General features: G+C 41.5%; 1 protein-coding gene and 1 non-coding gene across 13 annotated transcripts in view; one reads left to right on the forward strand and one right to left on the reverse strand.

Moving 5' to 3' along the window:
- SVIL (supervillin) overlaps positions 1 to 26496 on the reverse strand; it is a 254119-nt gene that overhangs the window by 69269 nt on the left and 158354 nt on the right. For 9 of the 12 annotated variants that reach the window (XM_061126354.1, XM_061126353.1, XM_061126358.1 and 6 more), the window contains 7 exons: positions 21207 to 21264; positions 20941 to 21092; positions 17215 to 17890; positions 4685 to 4765; positions 1728 to 2597; positions 1191 to 1349; positions 478 to 512 (listed from right to left, as the gene is read on the reverse strand). In XM_061126354.1, coding sequence (XP_060982337.1) covers positions 478 to 512; positions 1191 to 1349; positions 1728 to 2597; positions 4685 to 4765; positions 17215 to 17890; positions 20941 to 21092; positions 21207 to 21214 — 1981 coding nt within the window. In that variant the 5' untranslated portion in view covers positions 21215 to 21264. The remainder of the gene's footprint in view (positions 1 to 477; positions 513 to 1190; positions 1350 to 1727; positions 2598 to 4684; positions 4766 to 17214; positions 17891 to 20940; positions 21093 to 21206; positions 21265 to 26496) is intronic. The other 3 variants (XM_061126361.1, XM_061126360.1, XM_061126359.1) reach the window with 2 other exon arrangements.
- On the forward strand, positions 6414 to 6486 carry TRNAG-ACC (transfer RNA glycine (anticodon ACC)). The gene has a single exon. It is a non-coding gene; the product is annotated as a tRNA-Gly (tRNA).

Here is a 26496-nt window from a genome sequence, read left to right on the forward strand (position 1 = left end):
CCACTAGGGAAGCCCAAAAATAACTAGAGGCAATATCTTCCTCTGGGTGAGGAAGGCTATTCTTCCGCTCAGTGAAAAGGTACTAATTCCCATTGCAATTCACCAAACAAAATTCTTGTCCAGGCAATAATTTTCTACTATCATATTTGACTTAAGAATAGATATTATGGAATTAAGAAGAGATTTTAAGGAAGAAATTCCTCTTCTTTATTATTAAATAGTAACAAGAAAGTAACAAGAAAAACCTGCTTCTTTGATTCAAATCAATTGTTTTAATATGGTTAATATCACGGCTCTCTCTCTCAAAACCAAAGGAAAGTTCTTGTGAAAACCTCAATAGGTTTTATTATGTTCACAGGAGGAAAACCTGCTGAAAAGAAAGTAATCGTTCCATAATCTCATTCTTTTCAAAAGCAAAAATCTTATTATCTAAATCTAATCTGGGATGAGATGATTAAGAAGAAAAAGGATACTTGCCCTCGGCAGCTGGCATTTCTGAATTTGAAGTTGACCTAGGAAAGACACGAGTGAAAAAACAATAACAATTAGCTGGTTGGAGTGGAAGATCCAAGGATCACATTAAAAGTGAAAATAAAAATTCAATTAAAGCCTCTTAAAGAACATCCTCCTGGTAGCAACTCTAGTTGTGACTACGCATGGGCAACTATTACAGACACCGTGGGGTATGTGTGCACACAGCCCGGCCAGGTGCTTCACCTTGTGGAGACAAACCAGGCCAAGTAGGACCTATTAAACACAACTGACAATCATCTTTTAGACAAACACTTTCCTTTGTGTTAGCATATGATAAAAACTCACTCACATACAACATGCAGATAGACATTGATAAACTGAATAGGAACCCCCTTAGTTATTGTCACCATAAAATCTAGTGGACAATCTGGATTCTAACTTAAGGGCATAAAAATTTAAAAACATTAAATGTTTAATGTTTCTCATTTCTTACCATCTGAATGCAATTTAAAATTGTATGCTGATATTGGCATCATGGTCAACATTCTTTAGACACATTTATACCAGCCAAACAAACATCCCTTATAGCTTGGATGGAAGAATTATGGAGTCATCACATCCCATTGAAATAGCATCAGAACCATCCTTGGGGTAGAAATTTCCATAGGATTTCTTATAAGTTCCTAGACCAGGGAACTTGACAGACACATGCCTACCTATCTGATTCCTTTCGTTCTGCCGAGGTTATGGGTTGAGTTCTAAATCTCTCGGAAGTCTTTCTATTTTCACCAGGAGAAAAATAGCGCCTCGGTTTCCGGGACCCTCTCTCCCGTTCCACACCAGGGCCTTCGCTTGACCCCTCAACCCGAGAATGGCTTTTAGAGTTGGTGGGGAGAAGGGACACAGAAGGGACACAGAGAGAGAGAGGGAAGAAAGCAAAGGTTTATGTACCCTGGTGAGTCAAGGCACGGACAGTGCAAATCCCACCACATGCCTCTACCATGCATGTCGGGAGGAGGAACATTCCAGAGACCCGATACTCTAGAGGCACCTCCCACCGCCCCACCCCAGCCCCGTTAGTAGGCACAAGCAGAATGGTAGTCGTGGAGCCATGTTCTGGATGGTCTGCCCTATACACACTGGTGAGCTAAGCCGGTAAGACTCAAGGCAGGATGCCACACAAGTCGGAAGGTGAATAACTCTGCCAAGGACGTGCAAGTGACACATCGGGGGGACACGTGGACATCACCTACAGCTCAGGTTTCCTGCTGGCCCTGGCTGACTCCAGGAACGCATTGCGGAGCTGGGCGACTGAGACCTTCGTGTCCAGTAGGCCCAGTTCCAACTCGGCCTTGGACGTCTGTGACTCGGCATCTCGCTTGGGAGCCGGGGCCTTGGCCTTCAGAGCCTGGAGCTGCGGGGGGCCCGTGTAGTCGGACAGGGAGCGGGTGAGGACCCTGTGTTTCCGCGTGGGTGCCTCCTTCCTGTGACCTTGGGACGCTGCCTCGCTCTGAACGTACATGACCATCTCGCTCCTGCCCATCCTCTCGGTGGGCTGCCGCTGAGCCGTAGGTGGGCGGGCCAGGCTTTCTGATTCCTTCTGAGGTTCCGCGGTAACTATGCCAACAGCGGGCTGACTCAAATCCCCGGTTCCAGGGGGGGCTTCCTGGCTTCTCCCAGACCCAGGATCCTCCAAAACCGCAAGGGTCTTCCTGCTTTTCTCCAGAGCATCAGAGAAGAGCACATCTTCTGCTTTGGATTCGCAAATATGGAGAACTGGGGTGTCTCTTCTTTCACCTTCTAGAACCTTTGATGGAGGAGGCTTTGTGACAGTCTGGGGGGCTGGGCCCGCCCAGCTGCCCTCGGAGACGCTTTCTGGGGTGTCTGAGGTCACCAGCGTGATGGTGTGGACGGGCTCTGCTGGCTGGACATAGCCGCGGATGGGCTGTCTTGCAGAGCTGGCCACCTTGCCCGAGACCCTATCGAAGGCCGAGTTCTCTGACTGAAAGGCCAGGTAATGGCCTGGCGCCGTCTGGTGTCTCCTCTGAGTTAAGGACTCGGAGGCAAGTTCAGGACTGCTGCGAGCGCTCTCCTCTCGCACCAATTTTTCTCTAACTTTAACTCTTTAAGAAAGAAAAAGGATTTAAGTTGCCAAGTGCCTTAAGGGCTCTGGGGGAAGAGAGCATGTGTGTGCAGACCGGGGATGCCTGGAGACTGGATAAGCATCTTGGGGTCCCACTCTCCTTGCCAGAGGAAGGAGTTTGTGTTGAGTTTACAAACTCGTTCTACTTTCTGTAAAGCTAGGAGGGGCCAGATGCTATCCTGGGAGAGAATGGATGCCTTCCGACTAAACGAATACTCAGAAGCCCAGGGAAATTCATTACTATGCACCGCTGGTATGCACCAGGGTGCACTGAGGCTGGGCTATGAGTGGGTAAGCTTTCCACATGGACAGGCCCAGTCTGTGGACTGGGGTGGAGGTGGTTTCCAGGCATATATAAGCCTAAAGACCAAATGTAATTGCATTGTCTCCTATAAATGTCATAGCATTCATGATGACGGTTATTTTTTTATTGAGCTCAAGATACAGCAAACGATTACCCCTTTTCAAGCATTTAAGAGTCACAAATTTTTCCATGCCATGCAGACAACATTCATTCATTCATTCATTCAGAAAACACATGACCAGTTAAGACATCATCACTTCCAGCAACTCCAGCGCTAAGAGAGATGTCAGGAAAAAAAAAAAGATTTTTGTTGAAAGAATGCACTGAACATGTTCTTCCCACTGGAATGGTCATTAGGCCCTCAGTTAAAAACTAATCCAAAAAGGGAGGGCTCTGCTATTTAAATAGCTGAGAGCAAAACTGAAATCCACTGGAAAAGCTACCAACCTTATTACTGTGGAAGCAAAGTAGCCAAGACCTCTGACTGAGGGGCCCAGAAGACCTCTTTTCAAAGCTTCAGTCAGCCAGTTTGAGCTGTGTGGTCTCAGATAACCTACCTGCCTCAGCTGCTGCATCTTTCAAATGGAAATAATAGTAACAAGATGTAATGTGATGCTTGCAAAGTATGCAGTTTAGCGCTTAGCAAAGGGTAAACATTCAATAGTGCAAACTAGTTGTTTTTACTTTTTTTTTTTTTTTAATACCACACAGTGAGGAAGGACAAACTATTCAAACTGCTTATGAATGGACTGTGGACTGGGGATAATCTTTAAAAATAAAGGATGCTTTTGAAGTGAGAGAAGTGATTTCTTGGGGAATGGGAAACCTTTATTTGCTTAAGATTAGTCAGCAAAAATAATTGCTTGTGATATTCACTTTCTAGAAGGGAATTTTTCCTTAGATGACAAAGGCATCCTGCTAAATTTGATATAAACACCTACGTGTCTTTCAACATAAGATGCAGGATATGTGTATTTCATTAAAGAAAAGTCAAAGACACACATAAAAGGCAGTTACTGTGAACCATTCAGGGGGAAGAGAAAAGCATTCTGAGTTGTTATTTTTCCCAGAGACTAGCGACTGTTGGAGGTTTTCATATTTATAAGCTTTGTTAATTTGTTCAAGTTCTCCTGTGGAATGTGTCCTTGTCATCGGAGACAATCTGAATGTTGTCCTCAGCCAAGAACAAAGTGACTGTTAGAAACTCGATATATGGGTGCTTTGTCCTGCCAATGACTTACTCATTCTTACTCCGTCTCTCCCTGCCCCCAACCTTAAAAATGAAACGAGACGGGGTTTGTCTGCTTTGAAATCCAGATGCCCTATACGTAGCTGTGGAAGTTGACAACTGGTTGAGAGACAGGCAACACGGAGAGGAGGAGGCTGGAAGGCCAGGACAGGGGAGCTGATGATAAGATGGGACCCTGGGTGGTTAGCCTGGCTCAAGGGACCAGTCGAGAGATGCTGGTTATGTGCTCACTACCGCTCCCTCCTGGCAGCATGTGAATGGTGAGAAAGGACAAAAGCCAGAGGTGGAGTCAAAAGATTTTCCAAAAGAGAAGCAAAGGGGAACAGTATGAGCAGCCATTAGGGCAGTAGAAGGGGCAAAAGGAATGATTAGAAAGCAACTTCCAGCAGCCCCCTTTTGAACATGTTATTTTCAAAAGCCCTGCCACCAAAAAGAGGGCAAAGGCAAGTTAGTTTTAGTCACGTGCAGGACAGGGACACACTCACTAAACACAAGCTGACAGCTTGGGAGATACCTGGATGGCCAGTTGATAAGTGAAGGTGTGTCCCCTTCGGAATCTTTCTGGAGAAACCACTCATGTTTGGGTTTCCCGGTACTATTTTGTACAAAAAAACAAAACTTCAGGTAAAGCCTATGAAAACGTCAACACATATACAGACTTCATTATCACCATTTAAAACCCTCAAGGCTGACTTTTCTTAAATAAGGAATAATGCTGGCTTTTGAAAATGTCTGAGCATGCTTTGCCATGGGGTTTCTATTTGGTGCATGGAATGTCCAAGACATTTGTTTATTACTGATATCAAGATAGAACAAATATATCTGAAGTCACCAAATAAAGTGTTTTGTGGGATCATTTGGAAATATCAGGAGTCTGCTACAGTCACATTCTGCCTATAAATGCCAGACAATTCTCTTGTAAGAGGTTGAATTAAAAATATAAATTATCATCTGTAAGTTCTGTAAAGGTACACTGGTAAATAGCCAAATGTAAAAATAGTGTCCGTGTAAAACAATACATATGAAATAAGGGCAATGAATAAAAAGAAATTCCATAAGGCCATATCTTTAATTGCTAGTCTACATTTTTCTTTTATATTTATCACTGAATAATGCAACCGACGGTTACCAAATACTAATGTAAGTCCATTGATAAATGCTTATTGAGTTCTGACTATGTAGAGAGCACTGAGCTGGGGCCTGAGAAGTAGCCAAGGAAAATCAGGCATCACGCCAGCCATCAAAAAACCAACATTGTGCTGGGCAAGATAACACAGGATTGACACATTCATTCTTCAACACGCAATCACATATAATGCAAGGCTGAATATGAGAAAGTCATAATGCCAAGTTGAAGATATGTTACCAAAAAATCAGTGGCAAGGAAAATCTTGCCATCACTATGTAAAGCAAGACAAAGGAGGACTACCCAAATCATTGACCTGCATGCTCTTACAAAACAGAAAAAAAGCATGGGAACTCTACATGCTAGTTAAAATGTTTATCAGCTCAAAATCTCACCAGCCTACCTTGTAAGAGTCCTTCAATACCAGACCAGAAACACAGATCAAAGACATTTCCAAAAGAACAGAATAATAATTAAAACAAAATTCTCTTAGTTTCTAAAAATCATTTTAATTTGGGTTTTGTTTCAAACTCCCAGGCAAGAACCTGTTGATCATCACTACTGCGCATTTTGTTGTGACCACTGCAATCTGTCACAGTTAGGCATGGATCTCTGTTCTCCAGTCTGTCTATACCCAAATGTATGACCCCACCTTTCTGTCTCTAGTATTATAGCCATTGAGCCCATGGTAAATAAAAAACTCAGATTATGGAAAGACATTTTTATTTCTAGTGATAAAGAATCGAATTTCTCAGCATTTATTTAAACATAGGAATAGTTCTGCATATTGTCTGAAGTTTAAAAAGGAGGCAATCAATATAGCTTGGGATAGAGAGAGCACAGTGGATATTTGCTTTTGAAAATCATCAGTTAATAACTCATATGCCTACCTCACAGTTATTTTAAGGCCCAGATGCTTTTTGTACAATAGAATGTATTGCAAACTGTGACATATGCCATACAACTTTCTGAATATAATCTTCATTAATCAGAATAAAACTCGGTTAATAGTACCCTAAAAAATTATAAGGCCAGTTATAAGATAAACAGGTTCTAGGGATGTAACATATGACATGGCAAATACAACTAACAGTGCTGTATGATATATATGAGGGCTTCCCTGGTAGCTCAGACGGTAAAGCGTCTGCCTACCATGCGGGAGACCTGGGTTCGATCCCCAGGTCAGGAAGATCCCCTGGAGAAGGAAATAGCAACCCACTCCAGTATTCTTGCCTGGAAAATCCCATGGACTGAGGATCCTGGTAGGCTACAGTCCATGGGGTCGCAAAGAGTCGGACACAACTGAGCGACTTCACTCACTCATGATATATATGAAAGTTGTTAAAAGAGTAAATCCTAAGAGTTCTCATCACAAGCAAAAAAAATCTTTTTCTATATCTTTGATTTTGTATCTATACAAAATGATAGCTATTCACTAAACTCTTTCTCCCTGGACCCGTCCACCCCTGTAGCTGCATGGCTGGCTGCCTCTCATTACATAAGTCTCTGTTCAACTATTATTAGAGACACTTTCCTAACCATTTCATATCAAATAGCAACCTCAATCTCTTAAGTTTTTTCTCTTTTTCTTGAAGTATAGATGACTTATCATGTTGGATTAATTTCTGCTTACAGCAGAAGTCACTTACGGCAAAGTGACTCAGTTATACACACATGTATTTTCATACTCTTTTCCATTATAGTTTATCATGGGACATTGAATATAGTTCCCTGTGCTATCCAGTAAGACCTGGCTGTTTGCTCATTCTCGACATATGGTAGTTGGTATCTGTTAACTCCAAGCTCCTGATTCTTCTCTTCCCTTCCTCCTCTCCCTTGGCAACCACAAGTCTGTTCTCCATGTCTGTGCCAATCTCTTCTGTTTGATTAGAAGCATGCCTTGGGTCCTAAAATGATGAAGGACAGCACTGGGACTTCCCTGGTGGTCCAGTGGTGAAGAATCAGCCTTGCAATGCAAGGAACTAAGATCCCATATGTCATGGAGCAACTAAACCCATGTGCCCTAACTGCTGAGCCTGTGTGCTCTGGGGCCCTCATGACACAACTAGAGAGTCCCTGTGCTGCAAAAGAAAGATTCTGAATGAGGCAATGAAGATACCAAGTGCCACAACTAAGACCTGACACAACCGCAAAAAAAAAAAAATGTGCAGCACTGATCTGGCAAATTCATGGGCACCCAGAAGTGTGGAACATAATGGAAGTTAGGGACCAAGCTTCCCACCATGGAACCCTGCAGGGTGCCCAAGAGAGGCCCAGACTCAGATGAAAAGATACATCATTTCATGAAAGTACAAAATGTATTTCCGGGGCCCAGCAGGTACTGTTTTTTAAAGATGTAGTAACAATAGGTGAGCATTTTAAAAGATGAAAAAAATAAAGAGATCACATCTGGATAGTGGCAACGAAACCCTGGGTTCTTTTGTATTTTTTAAATCTTGCATGGATAATGTTGTTTTATGTCCCTTAACATTATGCTTAACTATTTTTAATAATTAAGACTTGGTTAAAAAATTAACAGTGGGAAGGATTAGTTTCACATGAACATAATGAGTTCAATAGATGATACTACCAGCCTATGAGAGCTAAGTGAGGCCCTTGCAAAGTCAAGAATCAACGTTGGTGGCCAGAGATACAGCAGTGATGGAAACCTTTTCTCTCTTGACAGGGGGAATGATTATACATTTCCCCAAACTCACTGGCCTGTGTCCTTAAAATACTATGTGCATCTTGATGTAAATTATATTTCAATTTAAACATATATCACTGCTGGGACAGAGACTAGACTTGCGGTTGCCAACAGGGACGTGGGGGAGGGAGGGATTGGGAGTTTGGCATCAGCAAAAGCAAACTATTATATATAGAGAGTGGATAAACAACAAGGTCCTACTATACAGCACAGTGAACTATATTCAATATCCTGAGATAAACCATAATGAAAGAGAATAAGAAGAAGAATGTGTATATATATATATGTGTGTGTGTATAACTAAATCACTGTTATACAGCAGAAATTAACACAACATTATAAATCAACTCTACTTCAATAAAATTTTTTAAGAAGCCTCACTGTTGGATCATGGAGTGAAGACTTCCTGAGTAATCAAAAGGTAGAAACAGAGTCTTTTGGGGTCAGGAGCAAGATAAACATGTGAGATAACCACTTTCTCCCAGTTTCCCTCAGGGCTAATCTCAGCTCAGAAGGCCTAAATGCTGCAAGGTTGGCTGAAAAAGAGTGAAAGGTATGTGCAGATGGACTGGAGGGTCAGAGGGAGCGGCTGAGACAGAGGAAGGGACTGGCGGGATCTTCCAAGGGGATCACGCTTCCCCTTTCCAGACGGATATGGGTTTCCATGTCTCCTACTTGACTTCTAAAAAAGTAACCAAAGTAAGGTAGGAACTCGACTGCCTTGGTTATGGGACCAGCCTAGAATCAGCCTTTCGGGGCTTCAGACTGAGTTCCAAGACCGTCAGAGAAGTCAGTGACTCTTTGGTTCATGTTTCACAATCCCCACTCACAGCTGAATGGTATTTACAAGCACATGGACTCAAGACCATGTAGGATTCCAAGCCCAGACAAAGTGGAAAGAGCCCTGAAGTATAAACAAGGGCTGCTCCAAGCATACTCTGCTGATTGGGGTCACTGGTCCACAGTGAGATAAAAGGCCTGGACCAGAATGTAAATGATGGTCTCTGAGCCTGCTGTGTAGTTCAGTGATCCCTTCTTCCCATCACAACTTTCTTGAGGAAGGAAATGACCCATGGCCTACATTCCTTACAAATCCCTTATACGTTGGGGGCTGATCCAGAGTTTGCAGAGTGGCTATTTCAAGCAGCACTGCTATCGTTTCTTGACACTTCATGAAGACATGGAAAACAGAACATTCACTCAGAAATAACTGATGGAGCCCCTTGGTATGTGTTAGATGCTGGGAAGGAGCTGGGAAAATGACTGAGATGTGGTATCTATTCTTCCTGCAAGACTTCTACAAAAGTAATGCTATCACTGAGATCATTCTTACCAATCTTATGGATTGGCTTAATATCAGATTCATCGTGCCATATTTGGGGGAAATCCTGACAAAACTGCTAATATCCTTATCTGGGTATGTCAGCTTTGTTGTAGGATACTGGGCATCTAGATGTCCCTCTTCCTGAGACATGAAGCACACGGGAAGCTGCATTTGTGAGACACCTCATTTGGTACATGAGGTCTTTCTTCCCTTTCCCCCTTTTGGCAGAAACATCATCAACTAGAAGTCAAACAGATAAACTTAGGGCTCCCTGTGGCAAGTCAAGTTTCAGCTTTATAACCAACTGTCCTTGGGAAAAGGACAATCTGATAAAGAGAAGAACAGACTGGTTTTGGGAGTCCAGCAGCACAGAATGTATAAGAGACTCCAAAAATGACTCTGGTTTCTATTAAGACAGGGAGAAGGTTATACACACTTCGTTGTACAAAGGGCAGGTGAAGGTGGGCTCTCTGGAAGTATTCTCGTTGGTCAACAGCTCAGTGAGAATGAGACCCCCAGATGTGACCTGACCACTGGCAAACACAAGCGGACTAGTGCTACCTGTGTTGTTGACAATTCACATTCATTAATGTCCTCCAAGATTGGACTGGCCATCTTGGCAGTCACATAAAGAACTTACTGTCAACTAAAATTCCTAGGTCTGCTTCACATGAACTGCTAGTAAATCAAGTTTCTCCAATCCTGAATTTATACACTGATTTTTTTTTCCCCTTCTAAATACAGGACTTTCTTAAATTTCATCTTGTTAGTTTCCTACCATTATTCTAGGTACAGGTGCTCTTTCGCCTCCATGCTCCTGTAGTCTCTTCCTTCTTTCTCTCCCCCATCCCCTCTAATCTCTTCCCTCTCAATTCTTCCCTCTCCCCCCCTTTTTTTCCCTATCATCAAATGTACTTACAATCCCTCCTCCAGAAATTGGTATCTCCCAGATCACCTAATGAAATGCCAAACAGGACCAAGTTAAGAACCAATGCCAATGTGGAACCAGAGACTTCATCACCTCATGTGTAGGTATCTGCATCCACCTCTTTAGTGGCCTCCCTGACTGGAATCAATTCTCCTTCAGCCAAATTCCCCACACTCCTCCAGAGTATTCTTTCTAAAGTACATATTTCTAAAGCATCCCTGCTTTCAAATCCTGTGGGCATTTCCCATTGTACTGTCCACCAGGAGAAGGCCAAATTCCTCGTCATAAGTTGCCCCATGGGTGGTCCCCACATGACTATCTCAACTTATCCCATACCCTTCCTTCTAGGTCACCGGGAGCAGCCACCTCTCCATGTCTAGCAAACTCACCACATCCTTAAGGACTTAGTTCAACCATGACCACTTCTCCAAGGAGGAAGGATGAACAACTTATCTTGGTATTCCCATGACACCCAACCTCGGGCTCTATAATCTTATTTACCCCACTGTGTTGTGGTTAACTCACACTCTTAAAAAAAAAATGACATGCCCACCCAGAAGCACAGTACCTGGCACAAGATAGCTTTCTTGAATGAACAGCTAAACTACTTCAGAGCTGAAATTAACCCATAAATCAAGACCTCTGAGGTATGGGTGGATGGACAGATACCTACTGAGTTTGAGTTTCCCCCCGCCCTGACTACAAGTTTTCATTTTGTTTATGGGGATGAGGTTTTTAAATACCTTATGTAAATCCACATAAACGTTTTCTACAATATCCCTAATCTCATATCCTAAAGTTTCTAGCCTTCAAAGGGCAAAAACAGCTACTTCTTTTTTCTACTATGATGGAAAATAGAACTGACATTAATAACAAGAGCAATGTGTCGTGGAAAGAACTCTGATGGATTCAGAGACCTTGAATGACTGACCGGATCATGGACTCAGCTATATGGTCCTAATCCAGTTACTTAAAGTCTTTCATCTTCTGGGCTTTTCATGTATAAAATAGAGTTTTAAACTAAATAATCTCCCAGGTTATTTCTGGTTTTAAGAATTTAACATTCTTTAACACAGTATCTATTCTGTGGGGTCCTGGGGTGAGCCAGCTCTCTATTGGGCAGTGGCTACCTCCCCAGAAGAGGGCTATAGGGTTACCTGTGAAAGAGATGGTGACCTTGAGTATAAGAGAACTTTTTTTTTTTTTTTATGATGTGGCAATTGGAGAATTATATCACCAAGAATTAAGAACTCGCCCTAAGTTGTCATGGAAAGGAGTTGCTCCAGGTTTGCATCCCTAAGTATCTAATAAAATGACATGCTTTGACTCCTCATAACCCCTAAGGGTTAATGGATGAAAAAGTGATTCCTGCCACCAAAATGAAGTCAACTCCAGCACAGTAAAATTGGTTTCACCCTGTGGGTGTCTAGTTCTAATTATATAACAGCCCCTAATTATAAAACATGATTCAGTTTAAGAAGAATAGCTATTAACACCAGCATCTCATTCAAATTAACAGTTTACTTGCTGAAAGTTGCTTGTTTGGAAAAACTGCGAATGATTGCTTTGCACATTCACACGGGTGTATGAATGTGCAAAGCCACAAGCACCCAGGCAAAATATTGTATTTTAAAATCTATCAGATATTTGAATTTTTAGGACATACCAGCTAGTATTTTGGGTGACATCATCTTATTTTGTTCAGTGGATAGAAATGGACACTTGACAGTGAAAACAGGATAAAATGAAAAGAAAAAAAAAATGGCAATGAGTTAACTGTAGAAACGGCCCAAAGCTAGAAGAACAAGACAAGGGTGATGTCTGGGGAGACAGGAATGAAAGGTGAAAGCAATCGTGTCCAATACAAACACAGACACGTGAGAAGTACCCAGCGGACTCTTTAGAGAGTAGATCCTCAGAGATCTCTGTTCCCACGACATTCTGCCCCGATGTAGACACTGTGTTAGGAAATTTCCTGCCGTGGCAGAGACAGAAGCTAACTCAGGAATGCCAATGGTCAAGAGGCAGTTGTCTCACTCAGCATCTCTCCAATTAACTAAAACAATGAGCTCCAGGCTCTGGAGACGATTTTTAGATGCAAACCTCTCACTGGGAGATGCACAAAAATGATCAGAAATAAAGGATAAAAACTCTTAATTTGAGAAGCTATGTGCACCCTAATGTTCATAGCAGCACTATTCACTAGAGTCAAGACATGGAAACAGCCTAAGTGTCCATCAACAGATGATGGATAAAGAAGATGTGATGTGTACATACACAATGGAATATTCCTCAACCATAAAAAAGAATGAAATATCACCATTTGCAGCAACATGGATGGACCTAGAGAGATTATAATACTAAGTAAAGTACATCATAAAGACAAATACCATAAGGCACCGCTTAAATGAGGAATATAAAATACGACACAAATAAACATATCTATGAAACAGGAAGAGACTCACAGACATAGAGAACACACTTGTGGTTGTCAAGGGGGAAAGGTGGGGGAGAGATGGATTGGGAGTTTGGGATTAGCAGATGCAGATGATTATATACAGAATGGATAAACATCAAGGTCCTACAGTATAGCACAGGGAACTAGTCAATATTCTTGAAAAACCATAATGGAAAAGAACATGAAAAAGACTTTAGTGTACAGCAGAAATTAACTATGCTTCAATAAAATTAAAAAAACCAAACTGTTTGTTTATTTTGGCTGCAGCACACGGCTTATGGGCTCTTAGTTCCCTGACCAGGGATTGAACCCCTGCTCCTGACAGTGAAAGAACAGAATCCTAACCATTGAACCATCAGGGAATTCCCAAAACAAAACAGTTTTGAATTAAAACAGAAAAAGAAAAAAGAAAGGGCAAGACTGCATCATAATCCCGCTTCCTTCCTGGATGGCCAGAGTCTGCATGTCACAGAGTTGCAGAAATGGTTCATTCTGGAGGGGGCCCTGGTCTACTGTGAGGCCAGGCACAGCTCTGAAGAAGCCCCGTTCAAGCCATCATTCACCAATGGCGGCCAACCCCGATCAAAGGTCAGCGCCAGCGCTGCATGAAACCCCCACCATCATTTTCCCGGCCATGAATGATAGTTCGCTAAGTGGGAAAAGGAGTGGTGGGGATCCCAGGAGAGTAATAATAATAATAATAATAATAATAATAAAACCCCAGGGGTTCTCTAGAGCAGATCACCACTAGAAAATTAGGTGTGCTTCTCTTCTTTCCAGTTCCTGTAGGGAAATATACATGCTCAGGAGGAGGGCAGGTGTGGGACTTGGGGCGGGGTTTCTGCACTCACAAAATTAACCCAGATGGTACAGTTTATTGTTTGTGACATTAAGGGATGCACCAAACAGCAAATTGACAAGAGCTTTGGATTTAAGATTTCTAATGGAGCTCAGACTTAAAATTTTTGAATAATACAAAGGCTCCCAATCCCTTGGAATTTTATTCTAAAATTCACAGTGGCCAAATTAACAAAGAATGGTTCATTTCAGTTACACCATCTACTTGGAAAACACAATTCCTGAAATTCCAAATTTACAGGATTTGGTAGGATGAGGGAATGGTGGTTAGCATGTGATTTATTCTCTATTACCACTATAGCAATATATAGAGATAAATATGTAAAAATATAATGTATCTGCTGTCACTATGTATGTTCTTAGTTTGTTATATAACAATATTTTCATCTGAACTCCTGGACAACAGGATTTCTGAACTAAAGATTCTGTTACAATCATACATACACACATATATATAACACACATACATACATATCTTCTCTATCATATAAATGAATCATCGTGAAACTGAAAGTTGCTCAGTCGTGTCCGACTCTTTTGAGACCCCACGGACTGTACAGTCCATGGAATTCTCTAGGCAAGAATACCAGAGTGGGTAGCCTTTCCCTTCTCCAGGGGATCTTTCCAACCCAGGGATCAAACCCAGGTCTCCTGCATTACAGGCAGATTCTTTACCAGCTGAGCCACAAAGGAAACCCAAGAATACTGGAGTGGGTAGACTATTCCTTCTCCAGGGGATCTTCCTGACCCAGGAATCAAACTGGAGTCTCCTGCATTGCAGGTGGATTCTTTACCAACTGAGCTATTAAAATAAACTTATCACTTGGCTAAATATTGCCCTAAAAACTGTTATTAACCTTATAATGCTTAAAAACAGTATAGTACAAGAACTAATGATTATTCTGTTTGTACATATATTTGCATTGGCATATATGAGAACATATAAAAAACTATGCATTCAATATCTGGCTCACATTTGAATTTTTAGGACACTGTGTGAAGTCTTTGGGTGTTATTTTCATGAGTGATGTATTCCTATTTAATTAATGAAAGAAACAGCAGCCTCTTCCTAGTGAGCACAAGATGAAATGATGGAACAGGAGTGACAATTCAGAGATAAATAATCCCCAAACCGCCTAATTCAGAGATTTACAGGGATGAAACAGTAAAGCATAACAGTAAGAAAAAGATTCCATTTCAGTGATAGGACAAATCCAGTATGCTATTCAATTGTTTTGCCATTTGTAGATATTTTTCTGGTCATTTCTTAATCTTCTAAACTTCTCTGTCACATATTTCCAGGTCAGATACCATCTTATTTTCACTTACAGTTACTGGGTCACCAAGAGTTCGTTCTTGTTTTAATTCACAAAGTATTTTTTGTCTCTCTTCTCCCCACATGGAAGTCAGACAACAATGACTCCCTGACACCTGAATTTCCTGGCTCTAGAGAAAGGACTACCAGCAGAATGTTAATCCACTTAAATTCATCTTTAAAAGCTGAACAAATGGAGTCACTGCAGACTAAATCCCAATGCTATTTTAACATCATACCTGTCACACATTACTTTCCTTGCTTTTTAATGTAAACACATCTCTGGCCTTTTCTTTCTCTATATGAAATGCTTTGTGTTTCTTGGCCGGCAAATTTGTATGTCTTGAGTGGCTTCAAAAAATAAGGCATGTGGTTCCTTGCAAACTCCTTTACAATTTCTTCATTCTTTTAAGCCTTTCTTCTGTGAAAGAAAGGCACTGTCAAGCAGAGGCGAGGTGTCTGAACACTCCCAGGTAACAGGCCTCGTCAAATAACCAGGAGGGGACTTCCCTGGTGGTCCAGTAGTTAAGACTCGCCTGCCATTACAGGGACATAGGTTTGATCCCTGGTCCAGGAAGATTCCACGTGCTGTAGGGTCTGGAGCCTGCGCACCACAGCTGCTGAGCCCGGGCACCCTACTCTGCTCTGCTCTGAGAAGACTGGGCACCTCACCTAAAGAGTAGGTCCACTCTCTGCAACTAGAGAAATCCCACACAGCAGTGAAGACCTAGCGCGGCCAAAAATTAAAAAAAAAAAAAAAAAAAAACCTAGAAGGAAGTGGGCCCTTAAGATTTTAAGTGATACATATTTTTGAATATTGAGATTTTAACTCACACAGAACTATTATATATCCTATCATTTCACCTGGAATACGCTGCACGGTTTTTATTATTATAACGGCTTGAAACATCTTGTTGAGAACTGATGATATGTGATGTAGATGGTTAACCCAGACACCGTGATGATAAACAGTTTTCACGATATGGCAATCAAAAATTGGATTCCTTGTTATTTTTTAAACCATGTAACCCACACAACTCCAACTTTCTAATTTGTTTAGGTTCCTTTGTCCTGCTCACATAGCTCACTAAGAGTTTGCTTTGACAGAGTATAACTAAACCAAGAACACTGTTTTTACTACGAAATGCAAATTTCCCAAAACAAAAGAATATAACATATGTTTCAAAATACGAGACAATAAGTCCCTAAATTTTGAGCAGTTAAGTCTGAAGGATGAACAAAGGCCCTCAAAATACAATCAGTATCCGTACTATTGAATTCTCTTAGAAGCTAACATCTCTAAATATTCTAGTCTAGATGGTCAAGCCAGTAGCAGCCAGTCTCGGAGTCAATACACTTCAATAACGGAAATAGTCTGTTTTAGATGTAAAACTGCCACGTGAAGATGGCCATATTTACTTTGTCCCAATATGGAATAAACAGCAGTATTTTCCATCATGTTTTTTCTTTTTTTTTTTTCTAGAATAAATTTGCCTGATCTCAGGTTCTTATCCCCCTCAATTCACCTGCTAAGCTAATGTTTATTTGAACTGAAAAAATACATTTTGGAGTCTGCCTAGACAATTAGCCTAAACCATGAAGTAGGAGATTTATGTAAATTGCATTCTAATTGTTCAGCACACTTTTTAGATTGAAATATCTAAAGTGAACTCAAATTTAAACTTAGATATTTAATTGAGAAAGAAACATATATCCTCTTCGGGAATCTGACTTTCTGATTTTATCCATTCTCTGATTTCCCATTCGTTGACTCTGTGACACAGCAATTTCTCCTACTGATGGATCTTTTCAATGAGGTGCTTTGATACACAGAAGTATCCTTAGCATGCCGATATACTGACGTAACATATGTTATAGTCATATTCGGTGTATATTGGGCATACTTCACATAACCTAAACTGAGACCCAGTGGAAATTGGTTAGTGGTGTCCTTCCACTTTGTGATTTTAAATGACAGCAACAGAAACAATGGCTCCAAAGTCTTGGGTCTGATCACAGGAAAACGAAGGAAAAGACACTTGTTAAAGGCAGGTGAGAAATAAAAGGAAGATCTTGAAAATGTGTCACCATAACACCTGTTCAGTTTATTCTTTTAAAAAAGAACATACCAAGAACTAAACTGATAACTTTAAGACTGGGAAGCTTCCTGCTTTGGTAGAACCTGCGTTGACATTGTGAAAGTGAAAAAAAAATCATCAATATCATTATTTCTGTAGTTAGCCCAGAACTTTGCAGAGCGCTGAGGACCCCAGATCTCAGACACAGAAGCGGCAGAGGGGATGTAGGTGATGGTGGGTCAACACTTACCTGGCTCGAGCCTCCGCAGGGAGTGGCAGGTCACTGGTGGAGTGGCTTGGGGAGGCTGGCTGCCCAGGTGATGGACTGGGCAGGCTGTGCACTGGCTTTGGGGACCTTGGCACTTCACCGAGGGCAGAGTCTCGCCCGGAGAACGAGAAGGAAGAGGAGACCTCCCCTGCAGGGGGCAGGTCTCGGGCCAGCCCGGTGGCACTGGGCTCTTGACCACGTCTTTGGTTTTCTGCGTTGAGCAGCACCTCTGTGTCGGAAACACCGTCGCTCCGGTGCAGGCCATAGTCCTTGGATTCAGCCACGCAGGTCCTGAGCCCCGAGAGCTCAGTCCTGGAGTAGCACGAGCTGGAGTCTCTGCTGGACTCAGCTGATCGCTCGCTTCTTCCCCCTCTTTTCTCCGCAGCCTCGGGGTCCTTTCTGGACCTGCTGTATCGAGATGGAGTTTCAGAGTCCGCTTCCGGATCCAGAGTGAGCCCATACTTTTCTGCCAGCTGCCGTCTTCTCTCTGCTTTGTACCTGGCGATTCTTTCGGCTTTGGACTCGAGGCTCTGGGTGTCCATGATGCCTGAACTGTAGGGGGAGTCAGCATGGATGCCTGAGGTTTCTGTGCACTGTTTGGACCGAGTCTGCTTTTCTAGTGAAGAATCTGAAGTTTCTTCTTCTTCATTTGATCGACCTACAAGAAGATCATATACACAGTATTCCGTCAAAGACATGCATTTATTCTACTCTGTTCTGTACACAACACGCTGAGCGGCCAGGCTATGAAAAACAAGTTTCTCACCTCCTTGGGGCTGCCTACAATGATTTACCCGGGAGGCTGAAGAAGTCTGAGGTCTGCAGGGAAATACATTAAGGCCTGAGATGCTCTGTGCACCGCACAAGCCATGTCAGGCATGGCCTCGGCTTAAAGCTCAGTCTTGGCAGCCTTCGCTGCTGCTCAGTCATTTCCCCTTATTCATGTACTTTTCTGCTTTTGAGTTTAATATTTCATGTGTGAGGCCAGAGGATGTGTTCAGAGCCCTCTAGAAAGGATAACAGATATTTGAACTGCTGTAATTTGACAAGTGACAGATTGTGGTTTCTGAGAGTAACCATAATAATAACGGGCCATGTCAATATCCGCCAGGTAGCGGTGGTGTTCTTTGTTAACAGAAGTGGTTTTTTCCAACTATACTATGCATGTAGAAAAGGTCTACAATGAAAGCACAGGAAAGTTAGCCCCCAAGTCACCAATAATCACTGATCTATAATCATCAGTAATAAATAAATGCATAATTTGCTCAACTTTTCTATATACTCTTTCTAGTCTTAGTGGTTTTTTCCTATATAACTCATATTTTATATAAACTTAATGTTCTACATAAAGCATTTCCCCACTTGCAAATATTATTTTGAAGATGTTTTTTAAGGCTTTATCATATTCTATCCAACAGGCACCCTAGAATCAATTTAAGCAGTCTCATATTTCTAGGCATTTAAGTTGATTCTAACTTTTAATCCATCTTATTTTTTTATTACAATTACAAAAGATAGTTGTGTCAAAGTAGAATTGCTTTATCAGTAGGTACCTCATTTTAAGATACTTGCTAGACTGACAAATTAATTTCTATAAAGTTTGCATCAACTTACAATGAAACCTGAAATTTATGTTCTCTCACAAACACTGCTAATTAAAAAAAAAAAATCACCTTTGAAAATATGAAAAAGAATGTGTATATATGTATAACTAAATCACTTTGCTGTACAGTGGAAATTACCTCAACACTGTAAATCAGCTATATTTCAATAAAAAATACAGATAAGAAAGCATACTTGTAACATATAACACTATAAATGAGAATATCAAATAACCATATAATTTATTATCTATCTGTATCTGTTGTACTTCATTTTACACCTCTATTTTGGATTTATATAAATACTTCCATATTTCTAAAAATGTTTGTCATGATGTCGTTTCTCCAAAAAATTAAAAATTGCCCTAGATTACCAGGAAAAAGAGGATGCATGTATTTTTCAATTGTTTAGTAGCCATTTCATTATCTTTTTCTCCTCTAGAATATCTGGGTCAAGCTTGTTGCTCTATATTCTTTTGATTCATAGTGTCATTTTAATCAATTTATGTAAAATTATATAGCTCTTTATATTTTTCATGAGTATTTCCAAACTTAACTTTTTGTGAAGTCTGTTGAAGATTGTCTTTGAAGCACAGATGTTCATTATGTAGTCAAATCAATTGACCTGGTCATTGGTGATTTCTACCACTATTTCTGTGTTTTGAAAGTCCATTTCCATTCAACTGGACCTAAATATTCATTTTTGTTTCCATATTTTTAATTCTTCTCTTATAATTAATGATGAGTCACTGAATCTTATTTTTGTGTTGAGTAGGAAGTGACGATGGGACATTGTCTCTCCCCACTGCCATCCCATTTTTCTCAAGACAAGTTTGTTAGATAATGCTTCCTGACTAACATGATGCTCACATGATCATATGATACATTTTATATACAATAGGATTTATTTATGGCCATATATTTTGGTACTCTGGCTATTCTTGATTCTTCATGTGTGTGATGAGAAAAAAAAAAAAAATCTGAGTTCTCTAGTTTTCTGGCCATAGAAAACCAGAAACCGTAGAGACAAGCAAACTGATCACATTATGAAGGGAGACTAGCAACTCCCTCTGAAGAAGAAACTAGAAGATGATGGCTATTAAAAGCAGTAGCACGGAGCAGCAGAACCTGGGATGCAGACAGGAAGAGCAGCCCCGTATATGCCATCCTCTCCTAAGGTCACGTGGGATATCTGATGCTCATATCGACATCTGAGAAACCACAGAAAAACTAAGTCATGTTTGACATGTTATTTAACAAGAAATAAATATACAATGCATTTTAAATTACATCTAGTCAAATAATTTAAAGAGGATATTTGGTGCATAAACACAGAGTGAGACCCCTAAGCATCTGAGGTCCAGCTTTGCCTGTCAAGTTCCCTGCTGAGAGCAGCTCGGCCCTGTGCTGGGCATCAGGGCATTCTGTTTAAACCTATTATATATAAGAGATGCCTGTCTTATTCAGCCCTTTCCCAAACAAACCTGAGGATCTCTGACAGCTGGGGCCCTGAGGGGATGGAGAGAAAGAGCCAGTACCTGCCCCTGGTGGGGCCCAGGCTGGGGTGGGGGAGAAATGATTGGTCATCAATTACTCAACAGTGGGGTCCTTTCTTGTTGTGACACCAGGGGACCACACCTGGGAGGCATGGTGGAGCTGACATGGGTGTTGCTGCCGGTTTTAACAAAGACATATCTTAAAAAGCATTACAATCTGCGCAGTTCACTTGTTGCAATATCTCCTTTTCCAGGAGTGCTGGATGGAAAATGCTGATGATAGGGAATTCCTGGTGGTCCAGTGGTTGAGAACCAGCCTGCTAATACAGGGGACATGGGTTCGATGCTTGGTCCAGCGACTAAGATTCCACATGCTGTGGGGCAACTAAGCCCATGTGCCACAGCTACTGAGCCCGCACGCCTAGAGCCTGTGCGCCACAACAGCAGAAGCCACTGCAGAGAGAAGCCTGTGCACTGAAACTAGAGTGGCCCCCGATCACCACAATTAGAGAGAACTCACAAAGCCACGTAGACCCAGCACAGCCAAAAATAAAGTTAAAAATTAAAAAAAAAAGAAAGGTTGACAAGAGGCCCACCGGCCATAAGCTCACCGATGTGCGGGCTGGCCGGGTCTGTGGCACGCATGTATCTGGGTGTGTCCTCCTCCAGCAGGCGATGAGTTACCAAGCCCGTGCAGCTCTGCAAGAGGATGGGCTGTGTGTCGGTTTCAATTCCTTCTAAGCGCCGGGCAATTCTTTCCTTTCTGTGCGAGACACCAACAGAGGCAGAGTGAGTCAGGGGCATCGGTTCTCCGGAAACACTGGCTACTGCTCCGCAAACTCTTCTGCTTCTTCATTAGGTACAATGAATACCTTACCTTTTCATTTCTAAAAATTCTTTCCTCTTTGGTTCAAAGATTTTTCTTAATTCTGCAACTAAAAGAAAACAAAAAAGAAGAAAAAGATGAACCAGTATTTACTTGTCATGCATTCATTTTATTCATTCATTCATGCAACATCTATCTTTGGAACTCTGTTTATGGCTCCCTTGCAACAGTGATGTACAAAACAGACATAGTTCTTGCAGACTGTATAATAACAGGGGAGGTAGGTGCTAAATGAGTAGGCATGTATGCAGACATAGACACAAATACACACTCACACGTACATGTCACAGGTTGGTCTAAGAAGTAACACCATGAGAACAAGAGGTGGAAAAAAGAAGTGAGCTCTATTTCACCCAGGAGAACCAGAGGAGGCCTCATCAGTTTCTCTTTAGGTTTTTCTCTAGTCAGCAGAGAGCTCACTATCTGGTTTTTAATTTTATATAGTATTTTAAACTTTTCATCCTGCAAAACTTCAAACACTTGCAAAAGTAGAGACTAGAGGACTATGAGCGCCACGTGCCACCAGCATGTTATACCACACAAGAGCTCACAGCAGTCTGGTGTCATCCATCACTGAACCTGTAAAGATGTGCAATCTCGTTCCTGCTTGGGTTTCTAAGGTTATGTAATGTGGTACACCTTCTCCAACTACAGTTTAGATTAACCTGGTTTCTGCGCTTCCCCTTTCCAAGCTTTCACTGGGAGGAAATGTTAACATGTTTCCTTGCTAGAATTTAGGTGGATGGTAGAAAGGTGATGACCCTCACTCCTCTGGGCAACACTGGATGATCAGACAAACATTTTGCTGATCTTGGGAGGGCCTCATATAACACTGACCACAAGGATATTTTATTGAGAGGCCACAGAGTGGTTTCTGTGGAAATGGCCAAATTTGGTAGAGAAATTCTTCTTGCCGCCTCCTCAATCCTGTGAATTCACAAGGGCTCCTCTGAGCTTTTCCTGCTGATGTGCCAGGAACAGAGGAGTGGTGATAGGCCCAGGGCCCATGAAACATCTGCAAGGCTGAGTCAAAGCAGAAGCTCAAAGGATGGGATATAAATGCTTGGGATTTAATTTTCAACTGCTTCAATTTCCACTTGAAAATTGGGACTTCAATTTCCATTTTTTAAGTGGCTATTTTTATTTCTGGCCACATTTCGTGGCTTACAAGATCTTAGTTCCCTGATCAGGGACTGAACCTGTGCCCTTAGCATTGAAAGCATGGAGTCCTAACCACAGGACTGCCAGGAAATTCCCTAAGTGGTTCTTTTTAGGAAGGAGTCAAAACCATACATGTGTGTGCACACATGACTTTTATATTGTCCTTTGATTGTGTTCAGAGATACCAGCCATGTTTTTATTTATTAATTTATTTTTAAATGACTGCTACCTTAACAGTGGGCTGGACTGACATTTTAACAAGGATAGTTGGCTTCACAGGTATCTCTGTCACCAGTGGCCTTCTCGGGAGTAGCTAAGAGCAAATGCTCGCAAGTAGAAGACCAGGGTCCAGTGACAACGGTACCTCCTGCCTTTGGAGGAAGTGTGGCTTATCACTGCTTCCTAGTTAACAAATGAGCTCTCATGAGATGGTGGTGATAAAACTTTCATGGCTGGTAGCACAGATTCTGGAGATATTTTCAAGGATGAGTATCAATGAATTATTTAAAACCCAAAGTGGAAAATGGAGCTCTATTTTTCATAAAACTGCTCCAGAAACAGTTAACACTAAATTCCAAGGACTCTGGGAGATTTGTCTTAAACCTGTGCCAAACCCATAACTGAGAAATGGAGCATACGAATAGACTCTGAGAGGTACAATGACATGTTGCCTTTTCTCCTGAATTATTTCAACTAGGTAGATTACAGTCTGAAAGTGTGTGTGCATGCTCAGTCATGTCCGACTCTTTGCAACCCCATGGACTATATACCCTGTAAGGCTCCTCTGTCCATGGGGTTTCTCAAGGAAGAATACTGGAGTGGGCTGCCATTTTCCTCTCCAGGGGAAATTCCCAACCCAGGGATGGAACCCAGGTCTCCTGCATTGACAGGCGGATTCTTTACCACTGAACTACCTGGGAAGCCAAATGTGTGTATCCCCCTTTCCAATTCATATGTTAAAATTATAACCCCCAAAGTGATGGTATTAGGAGGCGGGACCTTAGGGAGGGATTAGGCCCTGCCCTCACGAGTGGGACTGGCCCTCTAATAAAGAAGCCCCACAGAGCTCCCAAGGGTTTCCCTGGTGGCCCAGACAGTGAAGAATCTACCTGTAAAGCAGGAGACCCAGGTTCATTCCCTGGGTTGGGAAGATTCTCTGGAGAAGAAAATGGCGACCCACTCCAGTATTCTTGCCTGGAGAAGTCCATGGACAGAGGAGCCTGGCGGGCTACAGTCCATGAGGACACAAAGAGTTGGACTCAGCTGAGCAACTGACACTTTCACGACTTTTTCACAGAGCCCCCAAGCCCCATCCACCACGTGAGGATGTCATGAGAAGTTGGCAGCCTGCAACTAGCAAGAGGGCACTCACCAGAACCTGACCTTGCTGTCGCCCTGATCTTGGACTTCTAGCCCCCAGAACAGTGAGCAATAAACTTCTGCTGTTTATAAACCATCTGAATGGAGTAAGCCAGAACAAGCATAAAAAATAAGAATGCAATGCATTCGGAGAGGCATACGATGTCCACTCCGAAAAATTAAGTTGACTTTCCTGGTCCTCATTTGTGACTGAAAATCATTTTTATCTCATTAAAACTTGAACATTTTCTATAGAAGTTGTGCACCCGAAAACATTTAAAGAAAATCCAGCAGTACAGTGAAAAAGATAAGCAACATGCTCCCTCTTGACATTATTTCCCATGATCTGGAAGCAAAGGTCAACTGACAAGGAGCTGACACACATGTAACATAATTACTATATCTATTCCACAGATAACACTTAGGCTGTGTAAAAGAGAATGACTTTTTGTTTGCCTATGTATGTTTTTGGTTGTTATTTTGTTTCTTTTATTTTGCTGGTTTAAAAAAGATTTTTGTTTGCGTATAGTTGATACACGAGGCTGTGTTAATGTCTGCTGTACAGCGAACATACACATATATTCTTTTTTATATCCTTTCCGTTATGGTTTGTCACAGGAGATTGACTACAGTTCCCTGTGCTATCCAGTAGGACCTTGTTTATCCATCCTGTGTATGACAGTTTGCATCTGCTAGTCCCCGAAGTCCAGTCCTTCCCTCCCCTACACCTCCTCCCCCGTGGCAACCAGAAGTCTGCTTTCTATGTTCCTGAATCTGTTTCTGTTTCGTAGGTTAGCTCATCTGTGCCATGTTTAAGATTCCACGTACAAGTTGTATCCTATGGTATTTGTCTTTCTCTTTCTGACTTATTTCACTTAGTATGATAATCTCTAGTTGTATTGAATGATGTTTTATTTGAATTGTTAATGCAATTCCAAAGGAAGAAAACTTCAGATGGGCAGTAGTACCCCCCCCCACCCCCACTGAATTTTGGTCAGGTATATTCTAAAGCACTGGAAAAATAAAAAGCTAGTACTAAGAAAGCATGGAAGTCGCCCGTACTGTGGAAACATGTGGTCACGTCACGTCTTTTGTACAGAGTCCACAGACTGCTCCATCACTGCTCCATCTTCTGACTGCCAGCCCTGAACATAGTTTATTATTATTTATGATCTCCCAAAAGGTTTCCTTCCTTTAAAATTTTTATAGAATTTCAGTCTCAGAGAAAAATTAAGACATTTTTCATTCGTAAACATTTGTTACTATACTTATTTTTACCCCCCTTTTCTATCTCCATATGTATATTTGCATGTAAATATACATGAAAATATGCATATATTTATGTGTATATATACACATGGATATAGGGTTTCCCAGGTGGTACTAGTGGTAAACAACCTGCCTGCCAATGCACGAGATGAGTTGGAACCCTGGGTTGAAAAGACCCCCTGGAGAAGAATGGCAACCCACTCCAGTATTCTTGCCTGGGAAATCCCATGAACAGAGGAGCCTGGTGGACTAGAGTCCAGGGGGTTGCAAAGAGCTGGACACGACTGAGCAACTGAGCACTGTGAGCGCGAATGCACCACATTCTCATATTCACATATTAATTTTTCTGAACCATTTAAGAGTAAGTTGCAGCCTAATGCTCCTGTTAACTCTAAATCCTTCAGTGTCTCTTTCCTAAAAACATGGAATTTTGAAAAATTAGACTCATAAGCCATAATTCAATTGATGGTATGCTGTGTCATATGTATATAACTAATACATGGTTCAGAAAATAGTAATATTCGTCATCATAAATCCAGATAGAAACAAGCACAGCTGGTCTAACTTCTGTTGCAATAAATTTTCAAGTGCACTGAGACTTGTACGTACACTAAATTATCCCTTGCTAAAATCCTTGTGATTTTAGTCTGCTGCCCTTGTCTAAGAAATATGGATTTTATGACTCTATTTCTTCAGCAAATTCTGATGGGACTTGCATTGGTCATTTTCCAAGTAAGGCAATTTAAGAGGCTTTGACATCAGGGGCTATAATACTTTATAAAACTATTTAATTGCCTCATATACTTTGTAATAATGTATAATAGCAATACACAGGATAACGTGGTCTGCTAGTTGCTTTTATGGGAAGCATGGTTTCTTCAGTTAGCTCTGAGAACAGGCTTTCTGGTAAAGTTATTGTTGATTTCAGTCCCCAAGTCTGAATACAGTAGAATCTTCCAAAGAAATATAAGTAGTGGGGGGACTGCCAAGAACAGCTCTCCCCCCGCCTGCATTTGATATCACGGGCCAGGTCCAGAATATTCTGAATGCTGATCTTTCTTCCCCAGGAGTAATCCACTTTAACTTTTACACTTGGATGGCAGCCACTAATACAAAGACCAGCAGCTTATAAAATAAAATCATTACAAACCTAGAGGAAAGAGGGGGAGGTGTGATGGCTATCAGAAGGGTTTCTGGGGGGGGATAATGAAAATGTTCTAAAATTGACTCTGCTGATCAATGCACAACTCTGTGAAGCTACCAAAAGCCACCGAACTGTCTACCTAAAATTGATAATTGTATGGTATAGGAATTGTATCTCGATGAAGCTGTTAAAAAAAGTAGAATCACATATTTTGTTCATTTCATAACTCCTAAATGGAAAATCTATTTTAATAGGGTAAGCTTTACACTGGTAAAGGGTTTTAATCCCTTGATTACCTGTTCATGATACATGGGTAAAAGAAGTTCCTTAGAGAAAAATCAATGACCG

This window comes from Dama dama, chromosome 23 (assembly GCF_033118175.1).
Source record: "Dama dama isolate Ldn47 chromosome 23, ASM3311817v1, whole genome shotgun sequence".
NCBI classification, from domain to species: Eukaryota; Metazoa; Chordata; class Mammalia; order Artiodactyla; family Cervidae; genus Dama; species Dama dama.